The sequence below is a fragment of the Salvia hispanica genome, chromosome 1, assembly GCF_029641045.1.
Source record: "Salvia hispanica isolate PSC_SH4W2 chromosome 1, Shi_PSC_v1, whole genome shotgun sequence".
Lineage (NCBI taxonomy): Eukaryota > Viridiplantae > Streptophyta > Magnoliopsida > Lamiales > Lamiaceae > Salvia > Salvia hispanica.
In genome coordinates, this window is record NC_142692.1 from 23,460,556 (window position 1) to 23,480,176 (window position 19,621).

The following is a 19,621-nucleotide window of genomic DNA, read 5'->3' on the forward strand; positions in this document are numbered from 1 at the left end:
TTCATTATCGAAATCATTAAAGTTGAGATATGGCTTACACATACCGAAAATTTCTTTCTAATTGTGACGTTCATTCTTCTATGCAAAACAATTAAATTCATAAATCATTTCGTTCCGATGAGTTTTTGCCAAAACGATATCTGCAAATTTTGCATCCTGTACTAGTACTCTTCTTTTCCTTTCTCTGCAAATTCTCCATTTTCTATGCAATAAAAAAACAATATCTCTTTCATTCTTTATTCAAAAGAATGAGAAACCAATTATTGTGATAAAGGGGTGATTGAAAATTTTCATTTTGGTAGTGAAAAATAATTGCAGAAATCTTAGGAATGATTCAATAACACCGTACTCATTCCTTTTATTTTTCTTCAATGAATTTCTCTCCTCAAGTAAAAGATATCCCCGTAATATTCCTGCGCCAACTCTCTCTCTTCTTTAATTTTCTTCTTCTCAATTCTTTATCACAATAAAGAATATACCAAAAATGATAAAACATTCTGCAATTTTCAATTTTCTGACCACAATTTCACTCCTAATTTTTCTCAACCTTTCTCTTTCTAGGTGAATTGGTGATAATTATCGTCAGGCCCTATCATCCTTTGACAGAAATTAGAAAGTTGCTAAATGTAACCATGGCTTCTGATTGTGATTTAAAAAATACTAAGAATTAGGCGGAGAAAATTGTGGAAGAGAGATAGGAAGAAGATTAGAAAATTGCTGAATGTATCTATAGCTAATAAGTGATAAAAAGACAAGAATTAGGCGGTGAGAATTGTGGAAGATAGTAGAGATCAGAATTTTTTTTCAATTTTGCAGAGAGGTAGGTATTCGAAGTAGAGAGGAGAGAGAAATTCAGAAGAAAAAATTATGTGTGAGTGGGGGAGTGGATCCCCTACTGTGGAGGAAACACAGCAGGGGGTGCTGTGCTGTTAAATGGCACCGTATTGATACAATTGCTACTTCCCCTTATTTTATCATTTAGGCCAGCGTTTTATTTTAATTGCTGCACTCCTTTATTCATTTTGCTTCAATTGCTTTACTCCCTTATTTTATTATTTAATGATATATTTGTACAATGATTTTGGTAAACAGCACAGCACCGTCTCAACTCTCAACATTTTAAAACTTAATCTTTTGTATAATAGGTTAGTACAAGCTGCGTTATGCAGTAAACTAATCCATATTTTAAGTGATTTATGTTAGAACCAATTTTTTATTTAATTAATGATTCATTACCATTTTAAGTATTCATTAAATTTATGGATTATTTATTTTAGTAATTATCATTTCATACTTTTATATTCACTTGCATGCTTATTTCGATTTTACTTATTTAAGTATTAATATTAGGTCTGACAATTCTTGACACGATAATCCGACATAAATTCATATAAAATTATTATCAGATTAAGTTCGGGTTATCCTATAAGAAACAAAATTACTACTTTAATTATTTTTATTAATATAAAAATTAAAAATATTACTACATCCGTCCCATAACTTTTGTCACACTTTGACCGGTTACGGATTATAATAAATGTAATGGAAAGTGAATTAAAAAACTTAGTGGAATATGAGTTTTTATTTATTACTAGTTTATAATAAAATGTAAGTGGAAATGAGTTAGTGTCAAAAAGTGAAATGTGACAAATTTTATAGGATGGACGAAGATGAGAAAATGTGACAAAATTTCTTGGTTGGAGGGAGTATACTTTAATTTTATTATTTTGATTTAAATCGTGATAAGTTTTTAATCATACCCTCGTCTAACTCAAGATGTCTACCTTTCTATTTTAGTTTGTCACACTGATATTCACTTTCTATTTTAAAAATAAATTCCCCTTTCCTCTCTCGTTAAAATATTCAATCATCTTTTTTACTTTACTTTATTAAACTATTCCATCTAAAATTATGTATCATTCAAGAATGTGAACATCATGACAATGAAGTATTATAAACAAGCTTCAACTGTGGAGTATCATTTTAAATAATTTTATATAATAAATTTTAGTTACCAAAGTTAATATTCAACAAACACTATTACTTATATAAGTAAATTCCCTTATTCAACAAATTAGTAATAAATAATTCCGATTTCATAATTCTGTAGTCCGTATTAACCAAAACCATTGTATCAATATATCATTAAATAATAAAATAAGGGAGTATATAGCAATTGAAGCAAAACAAATAAGTGAGTGGATCAATTAAAACAAAACGCTGGCTTAAATAATAAAATAAGGGGAAGCAGCAATTGTATCAATACGGTGCCGTTTAACAGCACAGCACCCCCTGCTGTGTTTTCACCACAGCAGGGGATCCACTCCCGTGTGAGTGGTGATCTGACATTGTCGCTCAAGAGTCGCTCGTGATGAGCCGCTCAGCAGATCAAAACTCTCTTTAATAATATTAGTATACATACACTTTATTTTTTATTGTAATAAAATAATAGATAGAAGAATTGACAAAGTCGCTACAGAAATAATTTTAATTCTAAAATATAGTTTAAAATTAGCAAAATGTATTTATATTTTATTTTAATTTTACATATTTTAAATTATACTATTATCTTTTAACAAATCAAAATAATATTCACATAAGAGTAAATTTTCTCATTATCTTAAATTATATAAATTCTAGTTGCCGTATTTCTTATGTTTTTCAAATTCCATAGACCATAGTTGATACGATCATGGAGGTCGTGCGTCAAGGATTTCAGCTACAGCTGAATTCAACAGTAACCGTCCTATCGAGATGATATCCGAAAGCTATGAAACTGTCATCATTGTTTTCGTCTTGAAAACAGCTTCGAGTGGGTATCTTGCACATCCCAATCGGAGTTGTGTAGAAAAGGTGGGGAGCTCCAGAAGGAACACTAGGGCGGGTGTTTTTCAACCTGAAAAACACCCGACCGGGCGAAATGATTTGGAGGTCCAGAAAGAACACCCGGGCGGGTGTTTTGCACCCCGCAATTCACCCAACCGGGTGAATCACCCGAGACTAAGATTTTGCGGGCCTTTTTCCACATTTTGGACCCTTAAGTATAAATATCTTTTGATGACATTTTTCATCCTAGATTAAGATTGTGATTAAGATATCTCTTTTTTGAGTCATCTTTGAGGAATGTATCCAATTCCTTCCTTGAAGGTTGCTTGTCTCAATTTCATAGATTGATTGTATGCATTAATGGGGTGTATCCATTGAGTAGTGGAGCCAAGGGGTGATAGAGCTATTGAAAGTTGCCTAGGGTTGTTTCCATTCTTTTGGTCAAAGTTCTATGGTCATAACTCTTTTATCTCATCATTGTACACATGCTTTTCATCTCTAATCTACCATCTAAGTTGGTTCTCTTTATATCTTTGTTGAATAGAAAATCAATCTGCTTTCCATCTCTAATCTACCATCTAAGTTGATTCTCTTTATATCTTTGTTGAATAGAAAATCAATCTCACGAAAATACCTAGATCAAGTATCAACAATAGATAAATCCTTGAGAAATGGATCATAAAATACATGGATCCTTATCAATAGAATATTATATATTTTGAAATTCTCTCAGTTAAATGTTATGTAGTAAATAAATATGAGTAATTTATCTCATTCTTTGTTGAATAAGCGATGCATTCGCTTTTGTTTTATTAAAAATATTTTAAATTTTTAGAATTTTTTATTTTATTTTATTGTCTACCCTACCAAATTGTCCTAAATATATAAACAGATGTATTGAAGTGTTAATATACTTTTCTTTTTAATTTTTATTTAAAGGTTTCAAAAATAATGATGTACTCCACTAGTATATAAAATGCCTACGTTTTGTTTTTTGTACTCGCATGAAATGCGACACACTTCATTTCATATATGTACAATTTTGGATCTGCGAAAATACTCCAATATCGCTAAATAGAGTACAATAAACAAATATGGAAATTATAATAAACAATTTAAAAGTACACTACGCTTTCATTTATATATATATATATATATACAGCGGCATCCCTAAAACCCTCAAGCCGAATTTCAGTTGAGCCAGTAAAACCCTAGAGAGGTTGCGGCGGAGCAGTCTCCATTGAAACCCTAAAAGCGCGGCGGTAGAGTTTGTCTGGTCCAGTACGACGGAGTTTGGGTGTAAGCAAACCAAATATGTTGCTTCTATTTGAAACACCGGCCGGCTTTGCCCTTTTCAAGGTCCTCGATGAGGGTAAACTTTCCAAAGTCGAGGTACTTTCATCCGACTCTCTGTTTTCGCTTCGTTTCATCTTTTGGCTTTCTCAAGTTTTTTTCTCATTTCTATTTTTAATTTTTTGCTGTTGCAGGATTTGGGGAAAGAATTCGCCTCCCCTGACTCCGCCAGACAGGTATTTACCCTGGAATACTTACTGTTTTCTTATATTTTTGCTGATTTTTATTGATAATGAATTAGTAGGGTAGATATTTTTATTGAAGCTCAAGTCTTGACTATAGACTTAATTAACAATTCACTTCATGTCAACTTTAGATTGTCAAGCTGAAAGCATTCTCTAAATTTGAGAATACGGCAGAGGCATTGTCTGCTACTACCCAACTGATAGATAGCAAACCCAGCAAAGACCTACGCAAATTCCTGCGTAGCCATTGTGATGGTGACATTTTAGCTGTAGCAGATTCTAAACTTGGGAACTCAATCAAGGAGAAGCTTGTAAGTGGTCAGATCTTTGTTAGTATTTGGTTAAGTTATATCAAATAGTTTGTATATATGATTATTTTTAACCTTGCAGCAAATTGAATGTGTCCACAACAATTCGGTCATGGAACTGATGAGAGGGGTCAGAAGTCAATTGAATGAGCTGATATCAGGTCTGGCAGCACAAGATATGGCTCCAATGAGCCTCGGTTTATCTCACAGCCTATCCAGATATAAGTTGAAATTTAGTCCTGATAAGGTGAGTTATAAGACTATAAGGTGCCACAGTTGTTCAACTTATGTGCCTGGAATAGACTATGCTTACTAGTAATTTTGTTACTTTTGTTGTTTTATTATACATTATAATATTGTATGGTATTTGTTAAAGTTTAACTATCATATTAATGCATCATTCTTATCAGTGCTTCTGCACAAGTGTGCAATTCTTTTATATTCTTTGAAGGTGAAAGAAGCTGGAAAATCTTGTATGCTTTGTATACTTAAAAATTTAGGAGACATGTGGAAGGAAAATATTTAAATGAGTTTTGACATGTGTTTTTTCATTAACTGTTTTATTTGTTGCCTGTCTCCATCTTTACAATGCATCTATGCCCCTGAATTTCTTTCATTGATGATTGCTCATGGTTACTATTCTAGGTTGATACAATGATAATTCAAGCCATTAGCTTGTTGGATGACCTTGACAAAGAGTTGAATACATATGCTATGAGGGTCAGGGAATGGTATGGATGGCATTTTCCCGAACTTGCGAAGATTGTGCAAGATAACATCCTCTATGCAAAGTCTGTGAAATTGATGGGTTACCGCTCCAATGCTGCCAAGCTTGATTTCTCTGAGGTAGACATTTAGTTGTGTTGTCATTTGCCCCCCCTTTTGGCTATAAGTAATGCGAATTGATAAATAGAGACATGTAAATAGAGATTTAACTGTTGCTTCCATTTGACCTTATGTGAGCTTGAAAGAGATAAACAATTTGCATCAATCGACTAATTGCTTGTAGGTTCATTCATGAAATTTCTACATTCATATCATTAATTAGAAATTGGGCCTTTGGCTGTTTGCCAGTACTGACTGCAATATATATTACTTTATAAAAAATAATTTCCTGTAAATTATTTATTTTTTGTTTGTTGGTAGGATTTGATTTTCGTCTAGTACTCACATTATAAATATTATAGATACTTCCAGAGGAGGTTGAGGCTGAACTAAAGGAGGCAGCAGTGATCTCCATGGGAACTGAAGTTAGTGATCTGGATTTGGAGAACATAAAAGACCTATGCAACCAAGTTCTTTCTCTTTCTGAGTACAGAGCTCAACTGTATGACTATCTAAAGAGCAGGATGAGCACTATTGCTCCCAATCTAACAGCACTTGTTGGCGAACTTGTTGGTGCTCGCTTGATTGCTCATGGCGGAAGCTTGTTGAATCTGGCTAAGCAACCGGGGAGTACTGTGCAGATTCTTGGTGCAGAGAAGGCACTTTTCAGAGCATTGAAGACTAAGCATGCAACTCCCAAGTATGGGCTTATCTATCATGCTTCTCTTATTGGTCAAGCTGCCCCTAAGCACAAGGGTAAGATTTCGCGTTCTCTCGCTGCCAAAGCTGCTTTGGCTATCCGCTGTGATGCTCTTGGAGATAGCGAAGATGCCACAATGGGTTTGGAGAATAGAATCAAGGTAATTTTTGCTTTTCTTTGTATGTAAAGAATGTTCTTGATGTCACCAGTTCTTCTCTCGTAACCCATTTGTTACTCTTTTATAGCTTGAAGCACGATTGAGGAGCTTGGAAGGAAAAGAACTAAGTCGTTCTGCTGGTTCAGTAAAAGGAAAACCAAAGATTGAGTTTTATGACAAGGACAAGAAGAAGGGATCAGGAGGGATGATCACTCCTGCAAAGGTCTAAAACATTTTAATCATACATTGGTGTTGTAATGCTTGTTTTTAAGTACAACTATCTGAAAGTCTCTCATTTTGCAGACTTACAATCCGGCTGCTGATTCAGTTCTTGCACTTACGGAATCACTCTCCAAGGATGATAAAGAAGAAACAGAACCCGAGGTTGCCGAAGAGCAGAAGAAAAAGAAAAAGAAGAAGAGGAGTGAACCCGAAGATGCTACACCAGAAGTAGTTGACGATGCAGAAGTTGAAACTGAACCAGCTAAGAAGGAGAAGAAAAAGAGAAAGCATGCTGAAGAAGCAGATGAAGACGGTGATGCTGATGCTAGTGAGAAGAAGAAGAAAAAGAAAAGGAAACATGCTGAAACTGAGGATGGCGGTGCCAACGAAGCTTCTGCTAAGAAAGATAAAAAGAAGAAGAAGAAAAGTGCAGACTGATGCATGCACACCAGCAACAGGTCTAAAATTTTTGTTCCTTGGTCTAGATTTGGTGTTGTGCATGTAAAGTAGAGGGCCTCTTTCTTCGTAAGATGTTTGTTCGTCTACTATCATGACTGTATTTCTTAGTATGCGTTGGATAATTAAGCTTTTCAAATGTGACTTTTATATATTTAACTTATGTTAGTGAATCTCAAATTTACATATTTGTGTCGCTAGGTACTGAGGTAGTAGGTATCTTATTGGTGCCCTACTTAATTTTTGTATTCTGCATTTTATAGTTAAGCTTCAAAATAGAAATTTTCATTTAAATCATGTACTCCTTGGATGGTTTCGATTTATTAAGTTTATTAGTATCAAATTATTTTATTTCATCGACATTATTCTTTGTTACCCTATTTTCGCGATTGTTTCCCCTCAATCATAATCTGAAGTATCAGTTTATTGTTTTGTAATAAAGGGAATGCCAATTTATGGTCTTCTAGATTCATTTTTTCTTATCGAACTTTATGTTGGTTTGAAGGTGTGTTGTTTTATTTTTGTTTGTTGGATGCTTGCAGCAATTGGTAGAAAGTTTTGTTCTCGTTTTTTTTCGTGTTTATCCATGACGCTCACATTCCCTGTTTTTAATTGTTACTTGTAGAAGAACTAGGAAACCAATTAGAGAATCAGATCTGAAAATACTTTATGCTATATGTATCATGCATATGATTTTCACCTTTTTAGTCCTTTAAGCTATTAAGTTAAATATGGTCCAAAGTTACTCTTCCAGCTTGTTGGTCTATTTGCAACAATTTTTGCTTGATTGGTTTAGAGTAGGTGCTCTCGTCTGATTTTACTTGATTTGAGTCCCTTGGCGCGTCTGGCAAATTGCTTTTGTGTCTCCCGCCAAGCATTATGTATTATCCAATCTAAATGACCACTTCATTGGCTACACTATTTTTTGTGTTGTGCCCTTATGGCAAACTGATCAATTTAGTCCTCTGTTTTCAGGGAAATACAAGTAGTGTAATTCTTAACCCACTCTTGATGCGTTGCAACAGCTAAACCTCTTAAAAAATGTCCTTGCACATGTTTTGCAATCCATTCATCTCGGTGGGATCTCCTTACTTCAACTCAGTTGATAAGAAGACACTTACCTTCCAAGCAGTGGTGGACCTACCAAGGCCCAAGGGGGCATGGGGGCCCTTGGAACCCCCACCCATTTTATAATTCATGTATGTCTATCCATAGCCCAGTTGGTTGAGCAGTTGGCTTGCATTTCAGACGTCCCAAGTTTGATTCCAACAGGTAGCCAATTATTTGCTGGGTTTTGGATTTATACCAATTATCCATTAATTTATTTAGGGGGATTTTGGATTTAGACCATTTATCCATTAATTTATTTAGGTTTTTTATTTTATTTTCTATAGCTATATTAATTTATTTCTCGAGTAATTAATTTATTTGTACGATTCTTATAGTTAATTCATTAGCTAATAATTAATTCATTCATGTTTTTTCACACTAGTAATTTTATATAATTTTGTTTATGTAAATATTGTTATTATAACATCACAAAGTAATACTAATTTTTATAATTTAAGAATAAAAATAGTTATTTAGTAACATTATAATGCAATATATATCATATTAGTAAATTTGATTATAATGTTATGCTTTTTTTTACAATACACTGTATTCTTCATTTATTTCGACGTTGATAGTGTCATCGTATGTACTTTAGTTTATATTTCTCATTTTTAAATTATTTATCTTACATTATGTGTATTGTTCATGTCGTGATTGTTTCTAGAGATATTGATATTAAAAATACGCAACAATTGTTAACGTTAATTTGGACCCCCCGTATCAAAATCCTGCGTCCGCCATTGCCTGCGCTACTGCTAGTAATAGATTGGGGGTTTGAGTCATCATGGAGGTAGATGGAAAAGCATTGTTGACCTTTTTTTTAGAGTTACTTCCCTATGGTAGTCAATACTAGCTAGTAGCAGGGACGGATGTATATGCCTCCTACAAGGGGCAAATGCCCCACCTCAAAAAAAATTATTAGTGCTATTTTGATCATTATTTTTAAAATTTTTTTGAAATACCATTATAAATGCCCCTTCTAAAATCCTTAAAATGTCTTTGTATGAAATTTTGCCCCACCTATACAGAATTTCTGGATCCGTCCCTGGCTAGTAGGTTAATGTAATAATACATGAGTAGATCTAGTGTGCCTGCTGGGCTAGTTTGCGTATTCTTTTATGCGCACCACAAATCCAATCGCATTTCACTCAGCAAAATAGTAGTAGTAACATTTTTATAATATGGAGGCTAGGAGCATGTAAACATATACACTAAAGCATGTTTGGTAGGGGTGATGACTGACCTAGGGATAGAATTTTTGTTCTCTATCCCTAGGTGAGTTATCACCCCTACCAAACATGGGTGAACATCAACGATTTCAACAATTTCTAAAAAGAAAATTGCGAAAATCAAGATATCAATTGGCTTAAACATCAGTCGAGCCATCTACATAGTAGTATGACTTAGAGCATTCCCACTGGTCCGACGATACTCGGCGATTTTTCGCCGACCGTTGGGAGTGTTTCGGCGTTAATTCTACCGAATTAACGCCAACTCCCGTTTCATCGCCGAATCATCGGCGCCCACTGTAGGCGCGATTCGGCGATTTTTCGGCATTTTTTTTTTCCAACGGCTATAATTCCAAACCTATATATAATTCCTCCTCCTCCTCCATTCATCACACACAATCTTCATTCTCTCAATTTTTCAATCTCATTATCTCAATCCTCAATCTTCAATCTTCAAAATTATGAGTTCAAGTAGGAAACATTCCCGAAAAGGTAAGGGCAAAGAGCCGAGTCCGCAAATTCCCAACCCCACTGATGAAACAAATCAGCAGTGGATGAACTCGTTGTTGTCGATGGGTTCTCCTCCTGGCCAATATCCATATGCGGGTCCGTCCCCATTGCAGACTCCTCCGGTGCGCAGACTTTCTCCGTACTTCCAGTCTGCGCTCAGCATGCCCTCTCCAGCCGACGATGTGTATCGCCCCCAGATAGTCACATCGTTGTTCGACACCCCTGGATCAACCCCAGGCGACGAAGGATCTCAGGACGCGACGTACACAACGGATCCGACACTCAGCACGGACGACTACGAGGTGGAAGAAACGCCCGCCGAGCTGCCTTCCAGGAGCAGGAAGGGGAAGGCGCCGGCGTCGACGGCTGCGACTGATACGGCTTCCGATGAGAAGCCGAAGCGGGTAAGGACTACTTACACTCTGGAAGAGTCCGAGCTGATAGCCAACTGCTGGGCGGACACGACGCAGAACGCGGAGCGCAGCAACTACCAGACTGAGATCATGTTCTGGGAGCGGGTTGCGGAGAAGTACACGAGCAACAAGACTGCCTCGATGAAGGACCATGGTAGCGAGGCGATCCGCCGGCATTGGGAGCGCCTCATGAGGGACTGCGGCCACTTCAACGGTATATACTCTAACTTGATGACGAACATGACGAGTGGCCAGAACGAGCACATGGTCCGAGATGAGGCCATGCAGAGGTATAATGGCCAGTTCTTGTCGAAGGGCTTCAAGTATTGGAACATCTATGATAGGCTGAAGGATCTCCCCAAATTCCGGACGGGGATGCACAGCGCGCTGCACGGGAAATCGGTGCGCTCGCGACTTAGCGGTGCGGAGAGTGAGGGGAGCGCGACCCCCATCGACTTGACTGGGGATGGTCCGCACGAGCGCCCTGTGGGAGCGAAGAAGGCGAAGGGGAGGCGGAAGGGGAAGGGCGCATCGTCGGATGCCCAGTCGGAACCCCAGTTCATACAACAAGCCATGCTCTCTGCCAATGTCGCCAATCTGACGCAGCTGTACACGCTGTACTTCACCGGCGGCGGAACCCCAGAAGAGAAGCAGTCCCTCTGGTCGACCATCCAAAATACGAAGATCCTGATGGGCCTCCCGCCGGACGCCCCTCCCTCTTAGTTTTTTAAATCTTTGTTTTTTATGGTTTTTTATTTGTAGTTTTTTTTTTTCTCGTTGTATTATATTTTCCAATGATTAATACAACGATGAATTGTTCATTATAAATCTATTTATTAAACACATTTGTAGGGAAAATTAAACAATATTAGTGATGATGTAAAAATGAAATGTTGAGTTAGGGAAAAACAAGGGAGAAATAAGGGAGAAACCATTGGAGTAGTTGGCTAAAAGTTGGCTAAAAACTGGAGATAAATTTTGGTGCTGATATGGCGCTGATGTGACAAGAATTAAAGAGAAATAAGAGAGTTTTTAGGGAGATCATTGGGAATGCTCTTAAGTATCTGTTGGGCCACACCTAAACTAAAATATTTTCATATACACGTGATTTGGTTTAATATGCCGTGTTCTAATGTATGTATGTTAAATCAGTACCGTATAATAGTGCATCATCACCAATAAAATGAACACATGACACATCCACTACTAATTTGTTATTACCATGTAGAGAGGAGAATTATTTATCTCCCCAATCACCATCTTAACATTATTTTAATCTGAAATATCAGGCCGATCGATCTGAACTATATATTGTTTTTTGTTATGAATGCAAAATTTATGTTTTAATAGTTGGTGATTGCATAGTAGATTTGTTATGATATGCAAAATTTATGTTTTAAGAGTTGGTGATTGCATGGTAGATTTGTTATGATATGCAAAATTTTTGTTTTAAGAGTTGGTGGTTGCATAGTAGATTTGTTTTCTCGACTTTCACAGCATGTGACTATAATGGTTATTCACGCAGATATTAAATACTAGCTACTAGATTCTTTTAATAAATAATCGCAGAAAAGAAAAAACGGAAACAGATATAGAAAAGGAGCAATAATGTGCACATGTCTCCCTTGAAAAATAAATATGTGCTAAAAACATAAATGCATCCCTACCTACATAATATTTCGCACAACAGGAAAAGCCAACGAACCCAAAATTTTGTAGATAATAATAATACTATACTCATGAATTAATAATGGAATAATATTATTATCCATGCAATTGATGATGATTATCATTTGTTAGTTGAGTTTTAAATAATTTTTATGTTACTCCTTAATTAGAGGCAATAAATATTTTTCTAGTTCTACATAGTTTTTCATTGTTTTCCCCTCCAAAAATTTAGGGGCAATATAACACCATGTCGAAAAATAATAGTAGTACTAGTATATATAATGATATTATTATTACCACTAGTGATATTTTTTGAAGAGGGAGAATCGTTACAAGCACATTTATTGTGACAATAGCCTGGCATGTTTGTGATGGAAAAGAGTTTCAGTCTCTAAATAATGAAGAACATGCTAGTAAAGAAAATGAAAAACGTGGAATAGAAGTGTAAATTTATCGAAAACGACCCTTTTCAATGAATTGGTCATAGAGTGGTTGGCAAATTGAACATGGCCACGGAGAATATGACATATTGATAAGAACTCGGTTCTTATCGGAGAGGAGGAGCCCCGATCGGAACGAAGCCGGACTGGCTATGTGGCAGATCACAAATGGTGATCGAGGGAGACAAAGGCGCTAAGGTAGAATTAGGGTTTTAAAAGGAAACCACAGATGAAGAACGAGAGAAAAATAACAACTAAATTATTGTAATTTACTTATAACTTGGTTTCGTCGATTTTGTTAACTTTTTTTTTTTTTTTTAATGTTTATAGTTTGAACTATTCATATACTGCTAGATTGCCATTTTTTAGTTTGAACATTTAATACAGCATCAACAAAATTGAAGGAAATCAATCATTAAAAGTTGTAATTAGAGATCATCATAATCTGTTGCGAGGCCAACTTTTATATGCATTTGAAATTCATTTTAGTATTTTACCAGACGTGAACTGACATATGGAGTATATTGGTAGAACACTTTAATTAATTTGTACATGTGCGGAAGTCGCTGCAACAAATATTATTAAAATAAATTTAATGAAGGTAGCATATAGGGCCTTTCAAACAGCTATAGTATCCTAAGTTATAGCATAGCACTTTTTAGAATGAAAATGCACTGGAAAATTGCTAATACATAGATAGAACTAGTAAAATGTAATTTTGCTGGAAGAGTTTTGTCTTTTTGGTAGTGTTATTTTAGTTGAGGGGTATTTTTGTAATTTGCAATTGAGAGAATTACAAATTTTGTCCCTAAACTATGTAATAATATCAAACACGATTCTTATTCTTTAAAAATATCTCCACACGACTTTAACCTTTAATTTGATGTAATATCACTAGAATGACTTTTTCAGTACTATATGACTTTTTTGCCCTTTTGGTATTTTTAATTTTTGAATGAATGTATTATATGTTTATACTTTTGCAAGTATTATTCTCTCTTCTCATCTCATCTTGAATTACTACTCCCTTTGTCCCATAAAAGATGTCACACTTGTGGGACGACACAAGATTTTAGGAGGTTTTATTTTGTGTGTTAGGTGTAAAGAGAAAATAATAATATTAATATGAGAGAGAACTTTTTCCAAAAAAGTAAATGTGATATTTTTTGTGGGACAAACTAAAAAGAAAAGTGTGACATCTTTTGTGGAACGGAGGGAGTACTGTTTATCTGATAAAGTATTGCATAATTAACAATGTATGCTCACTGTCATACACAGGTTAGAAATGAATGAAATCTCATTTTTTCCGTTATTAGCAATAAAGAGTTATTTCAGTGTGAATCCATTCAGTGCTATGCAATGTGTCTATATTGATAGACCGTCCAACTCTTTCGTGATTGTGAAACTTAATTTACTTGTGCAAGACACCAACTAAGAGGCCTTTGATTATGAATAGGCCACCACTTTGTCTACCATGTAGTATAATATTACCTAGAGGTGTATGCTTAAATATAAAATAATTGAATACACAATATAATATTCATATCATCCTTTAAAAATAGTGACATTTTAAACTATACGAATTTTAATGCATAATTGGTAAAAAATGAGAGATAAAAAAAGTTATGGGAGTATGTTATTAGCAAATAAGGTTCACCTCGTTAGAGAGAAACATACAAAATGAAATAGACTATTTTTATGGAACAAATCATAATAAAAAAGAGTATTATTATGAGAAGGTATATAAGACAAACTAATATTATAAAATAAAATTCTTCACACAAACAGAAATATATTGTTTACGATGTACAAACATCTCGAAGCAAGTCTTTGGTACTAGTATATCACTAAAAAAAATTTACTCCCTACGTTCCACTCTAAGTGGAATATTTCTAATTTGACACGAGATTTTATATATATAGTGTTGTTTAGTAAGTGAATTGGAGAGAATAAAGTAAGAGAGAAAAAAAAGGTAGAGAGAGTAATGTTTCTATAGTTAGAAATGTACTTATCATTTAAAGTGAGACATCCTAAAAAGAAAAAATGTGTCACTTAGAGTGAGACAAATAGAATATATTTTAAGGACACAAAATTTGAGATAATTACTTGCATTGGAAATTTTTTAAAAATAACAACAATTTATGGTGCAAAAGAAAGCTTCATTCAATTAATAATTAATTAATTTAATCATTTATTTTTTAGGCCGCTTTTATTTGCATCCTCTAATTTTAGTTGAAACACAAATAATAAGAACGTTTTTTAAAATATCGGTCATATAGAGTATCTAAAAACCCAAATTAAAATCATTAAATGCATTAAAAAAACGTTCTTAGCCATTTTTTTTATATTGTATATAATCTCTATTTGAATTCTTCCGCATTACAAGTAGGCCTCTTTCAAATTCGTCTATATGAAAAGTTAGGATTTTGTCGTGTATATATTTGAATTCATGCAAGGACTTTTGGTCTGTATTTTAAACGAATTATAGTACTCCAAGAAGTTTAGATTCTTTGGACTAACAACTAATTAAGTTATGCTTACGGAAAATATAATAGCTTTCTCAAGTAGGGTTGGGAAAAAATACCGAAATTCTGAAATACCGGTCTTATTGTACCGAAAAAATACCGAAAATACCGAATTTTCGGTATACCGTGACTTTCGGTACGGTATGATATCTTACCGAAAGATTCCGGTAAGGTAAAGGTATGAATTTTCAAATACTGCAATATACCGCTGCATACCGAAATTCGGTATATACCGTAAATTAAGGTATATACCGTAAACTAAGGTATATACCGCAAAAATATAAACACAATTATATATAAAATATATTTTATATATTTTTAAATTATAAAATCTATTGTGAAATATAAATATAATTATGAATAAATTATATTTAATTTATTTTCATAATTATACAATATAAATAATATTCTAAAAACTCTAATTTTCTATTTTAATTGATGTTGAAAGTCAGGTATATCGTAAAAGTAAGGTATATCGAACTTCGGTACGGTATACCGAAAATGAGGTACGACATTGGTATGGAAAGTCATCATACCGAAAATAAGGTATACCGAAAACTTTGGTAAGGTAAAGGTATGACTTTTTCGCATACCGTATTTACGGTAAGGTATACGGTATAGTGGTTTCGGTAAGGTATACCGTACCTACCCACCCCTATTCTCAAGACTAGGAAAATCTTTCCAACATTTTCAGAACATATATAGTTTGAAATTACTTTTGCTAAAACAATCTAATTTAAGACGTGATTCAATGACACCTTCCAATTTAAGAACATGTATATCACTTATTCGATTAATTTGATAATCTTAAATGTGACATCTTTTGAGTGGGCTTTGTACGTGCTGGATATAAAACACGAGCCATCTAGATTTGTAACATAACTACCACACACACATCTAATGAAATCTAGATAACTAGCCACTAAACGGACCTTTACTATTAAAAAATACTAAGAGTGGCTAGTATTATTACTTCCTCCGTCCCTGAAATTTGTGACTTATTTCCATTTTAGTTCGTCTCCAAAAATTTGTCAACTTTCCCTTTTACTGTTTTTGGTAGTAGATCTCACAATTCACTAATTCATTCCCGCTTACATTTTATTATAAAACTAATACTAGTATATAAAAGTGGGACTCACATTCAATCAACTTTTTCACACTTTCTATTACATTTCCTAAAATCCGTGCCGGATCAAACGGTGACAAATTATTGGGGGGGACGGAGCGAGTATATCATTAGTAGCACCAAGCTTTATGGAGCACTCCATTTATTTGCATCAATAACTCATGCCTTGGAGCTAGCTCTATATATTTATTCGCCATAAACATGCAAGTTTTCCATCCAACAACATATAACACTTCCCCTCCTCCGGCCACCGCCGACCAAAACCCGATGAGCTCCGCCCGAAGCCTCGGGGACGTCGAACAAACCTGGTGCCGCGCAGTGTCGTGCGGCACCGGGTCCACCGTCCTGACCCTCCAAATGGGCAAACCCGAGTCCAAACTCCCACTCCTCCACCAAGTCCTCAAAAAGCTCCTCCACTCCCACCCCCTCCTCCGCTCCAACCTCCACTACAACCCCTCCACAAAGTCCTTCTCCTTCCTCCCCCCCTCCCCCTCCTCCCCTCCCCTCCCCATCATCACCCACGACATCCCCACCACCGCCGCCCTCCTCCGCAACTCCGACCTCCCCCCCTGCCACCTCATCACCGAGCACGAGCTCAACCACACCCAATGGCGCGACCCAAACTCCTTCCCATGCCACGTCATCCACGCCGCATTCTACTCCCTCTCCGAATCCCGGTCCATCGTGGCGGTGCGCCTCCACGCCTCCGTCTGCGACCGGACCACCGCGGAGTCGATCCTTCGAGAAATGATGGAGCTCGTGACGGAGGCGGAGGGGGGGCGGAAGTTCGCCGGAGCGGACAACGGCGGGGAAGGGAGAGCGGGGATCGAGGCGATGGTGCCACGTGGGGCGGGGAAGAAGACGTTGTGGGCCCACGGAGTGGACATGCTTGGGTATTCAGTGGGCTCATTAAGGCTGAGTAATTTGAAGTTCAAGAACACAAAGGCGGCCAGGTATTCCGAGGTTGTACGGCTCAAAATGGACACTCATCAAACTGCTTTGGTTCTTGCTGTAAGTTCATGTCTCTTACTACCTTTTGTTTGCATTTATTGATTTCTCAACAACTTTGACCTAAAAACCAGTCGACCTGTCTCACTTTCGAATTAATACTCCTATTTCTGAGTGATGGATCATAGATGTGGAATCTGCTCTACATAATATATTGTTGAGATACTATATATAGGCCACTATTTAATAGATGCGATAACATGACAACCGTCCTTGTATGCCGTATATAATGATGTAAATTTCTGCAAGTATTTAGTACAACAGCTTCGTTAAATCATTCATCACATCTTTTGGAAAATGGAATAAAAAGTAGTCCTCCCTCCGTCCGTGAAATGATGTCCACGTTTGACTCGGCACAGGTTTTCAGAAATATGAGGAAAAATGAGTAGAAAAAGTTAATGGAACGTGAGTTCCACATTTATAGTTTATAATAAAATATGAGTATAATGAGTTAGTGGAAAGTGAGCTCCATTTACTGAAAATAGAAAAAAATAAAGTGGACAATATTTCACGGACGGAGATAGTATAGCAATATTATTCAATAGTGTAAATTGTATGACATGCCTATTATCAATTGGTTAGAGGATGTAACCCATGAATTTCTATCATGGTATCAAACTGAGTCGTCAATTGCACGTGGGCTAAGTTACACTAATCTCTAGTAATATCTAGATTGAAATTAAAAATGACTGATCAAACGGTATATCTGGTCCAACATAATAAAAAAGTTTTAATGGTCACTTTCTATCACCAATCAATTTTAGGATGAAATGAGACTAATTTTTTTTATCAACATTGAATTATTAATATGTGATATTGTTAATAAGGGCTGCAAATCAAGAGGAATAAAACTTTGCGGAGCCCTAGCGGCTGCCGGGCTAATCGCAGCACATTCAACGTCCGGCAAGCTAACTAAGAAATACGGCGTCGTTACCCTCATTGACACCCGCTCTCTTCTCCATCCATCTCTTTCCTCTAATCATTTCGGTAAGAAAATCTAGTAATGCATCTCTAACTCTCTCCCAATTAAAATGCTTTTTTTCTCTACTTTGAAGGATACTACCAACTGGCAATCCTGAACACACACACCATAAACGGCGGGGAAGAGCTATGGGACTTAGCCGAGAGGAGCTACTCACAATTCGCGCGTGACAAAAAGAACAAGACGCATTTTTCGGACATGGCGGATTTGAGCTTCCTGATGAGGAGGGCGATGGAGAATCCGAGCCTGACTGCGTCGTCGTCTCTGCGGACGTCGTTGATATCGGTGTTCGAGGATCCAGTGATCGACAACACGAGAGAGATGAAGCGGGAGATAGGCGTGGAGGACTACATGGGGTGCTCCTCCACGCACGGGGTGGGGCCCTCGGTGGCCATATTCGACACCATCCGCAACGGTGAGCTGGACTGCGCCTGCGTGTATCCGGCGCCGCTGCACTCCAGGGACCAGATGGTGCAGCTCGTTGCTCACATGAAGAAGATTCTTGTTGATGGGAGTTACTGAGTTTTATTTATTTTACTATCTATCTATCTATCTACGTATGTTTTGTAGTAGTATTTGAATCTGGAATTAATACTTTGTACGATTCATTCCCCTTGGAGAAATCCAAGTCTTTTCTTTTCTTTCATGAATAGTAATGAAGCATTAAATCAAGAAAAATTTGTAATTGTTGGGGTTAATATTTGTAGTCCAATCAAATCAACTATGGACTCCTATTCTGGGACAAAAGGGAGTATAAGTTTTGAGTGTATAATATATATAGATCTGTATAAGTCAAGGAAGAGTGTATTAAGTTATGAGGCTGACATTGTCGATTCATTTTAAATTGACATTACAACTCCCACTCCCATTGTCACATATGCTTTCCAATACGCTGATACCCAAGAATCTCATATAATTAAATATCGTTTGGACCACCAATGTTAAATATACCGATGTTAAATTTATGAATTTTCACTAGATTTTTTTTGTTTGTGATTTTATTTCACTTTCTCTTGAGTGTAAAATTCTTAATTAATGTTGATCTAAATCAAGGAAACTTGTTTGGAATGATAACTGCTTTTCTCCATAGTTCGATTTTGTAAACAAACTAGTAATTAATTTATTCAGTTTACAATCGGACTTTCTATCTAATTAGTTCTAATTACGAAAATTAATTAATTACTTATTTTTCAATTTTATTAAATTCAGTAAAGCCTCAACCAACAATGTCTTTTGATTTATTGAATTAACTATTTTAATCAACTCTCTAAAACTTAAATTTTTAATTTCAATAACCCATAAACATGTGAGAGCATGCAATAATTGCATCGCAGTTGAAACCAGTTTAGACAATAAATACACCTATTGTGAATTTGTGACACCGATCGAATTTCTCTATGCCCAATGACAATGAGAAAGTATCCCATTGTGGCGTACGGAGTATAATTTATTGCAAAACAACTCGAGCATTATTTTTAAAAATCTTTCAATACTACTACCACTACTTTATTTAATCCTCTATTGCTATAGTATTTCATTGACTGGATATTAATGCTTTTTTAATTGACGATGGCA

General features: G+C 35.8%; 2 protein-coding genes across 2 annotated transcripts; both read left to right on the forward strand.

Annotated features, from left to right (window-relative positions):
• The first annotated feature begins 3,996 nt into the window (after nucleotides 1-3,996).
• On the forward strand, nucleotides 3,997-7,218 carry LOC125221874 (putative nucleolar protein 5-1). Its single transcript, XM_048124187.2, has 8 exons — nucleotides 3,997-4,218; nucleotides 4,314-4,355; nucleotides 4,496-4,675; nucleotides 4,755-4,919; nucleotides 5,318-5,518; nucleotides 5,860-6,357; nucleotides 6,443-6,577; nucleotides 6,658-7,218. The coding sequence occupies exons 1-8, from the start codon at nucleotides 4,141-4,143 to the stop codon at nucleotides 7,012-7,014; spliced, it is 1,656 nt and encodes a 551-aa protein (XP_047980144.2). The 5' UTR covers nucleotides 3,997-4,140; the 3' UTR covers nucleotides 7,015-7,218.
• Nucleotides 7,219-16,231: 9,013 nt separating this feature from the next.
• LOC125221014 (uncharacterized) lies at nucleotides 16,232-18,733 on the forward strand. Its single transcript, XM_048123139.2, has 3 exons — nucleotides 16,232-17,067; nucleotides 17,892-18,051; nucleotides 18,120-18,733. Exons 1-3 carry the CDS (start codon nucleotides 16,258-16,260, stop codon nucleotides 18,566-18,568), a joined length of 1,419 nt encoding a protein of 472 aa, XP_047979096.1. The 5' UTR covers nucleotides 16,232-16,257; the 3' UTR covers nucleotides 18,569-18,733.
• Nucleotides 18,734-19,621: the final 888 nt, after the last annotated feature.

What these genes read in the sequence shown, in the direction of transcription:
- LOC125221014 (XM_048123139.2), top strand. Translation starts at nt 16,258, where the DNA reads ATGCAAGTTTTCCATCCAACAACATATAACACTTCCCCTCCTCCGGCC. An exon ending in AAACTGCTTTGGTTCTTGCT is followed by an intron (nt 17,068 to 17,891) that starts GTAAGTTCATGT and finishes ATTGTTAATAAG; the next exon opens with GGCTGCAAATCAAGAGGAAT. An exon ending in TCTTTCCTCTAATCATTTCG is followed by an intron (nt 18,052 to 18,119) that starts GTAAGAAAATCT and finishes TCTACTTTGAAG; the next exon opens with GATACTACCAACTGGCAATC.
- LOC125221874 (XM_048124187.2), top strand. Translation starts at nt 4,141, where the DNA reads ATGTTGCTTCTATTTGAAACACCGGCCGGCTTTGCCCTTTTCAAGGTC. An exon ending in TGAAATTTAGTCCTGATAAG is followed by an intron (nt 4,920 to 5,317) that starts GTGAGTTATAAG and finishes TTACTATTCTAG; the next exon opens with GTTGATACAATGATAATTCA. An exon ending in CCAAGCTTGATTTCTCTGAG is followed by an intron (nt 5,519 to 5,859) that starts GTAGACATTTAG and finishes TAAATATTATAG; the next exon opens with ATACTTCCAGAGGAGGTTGA.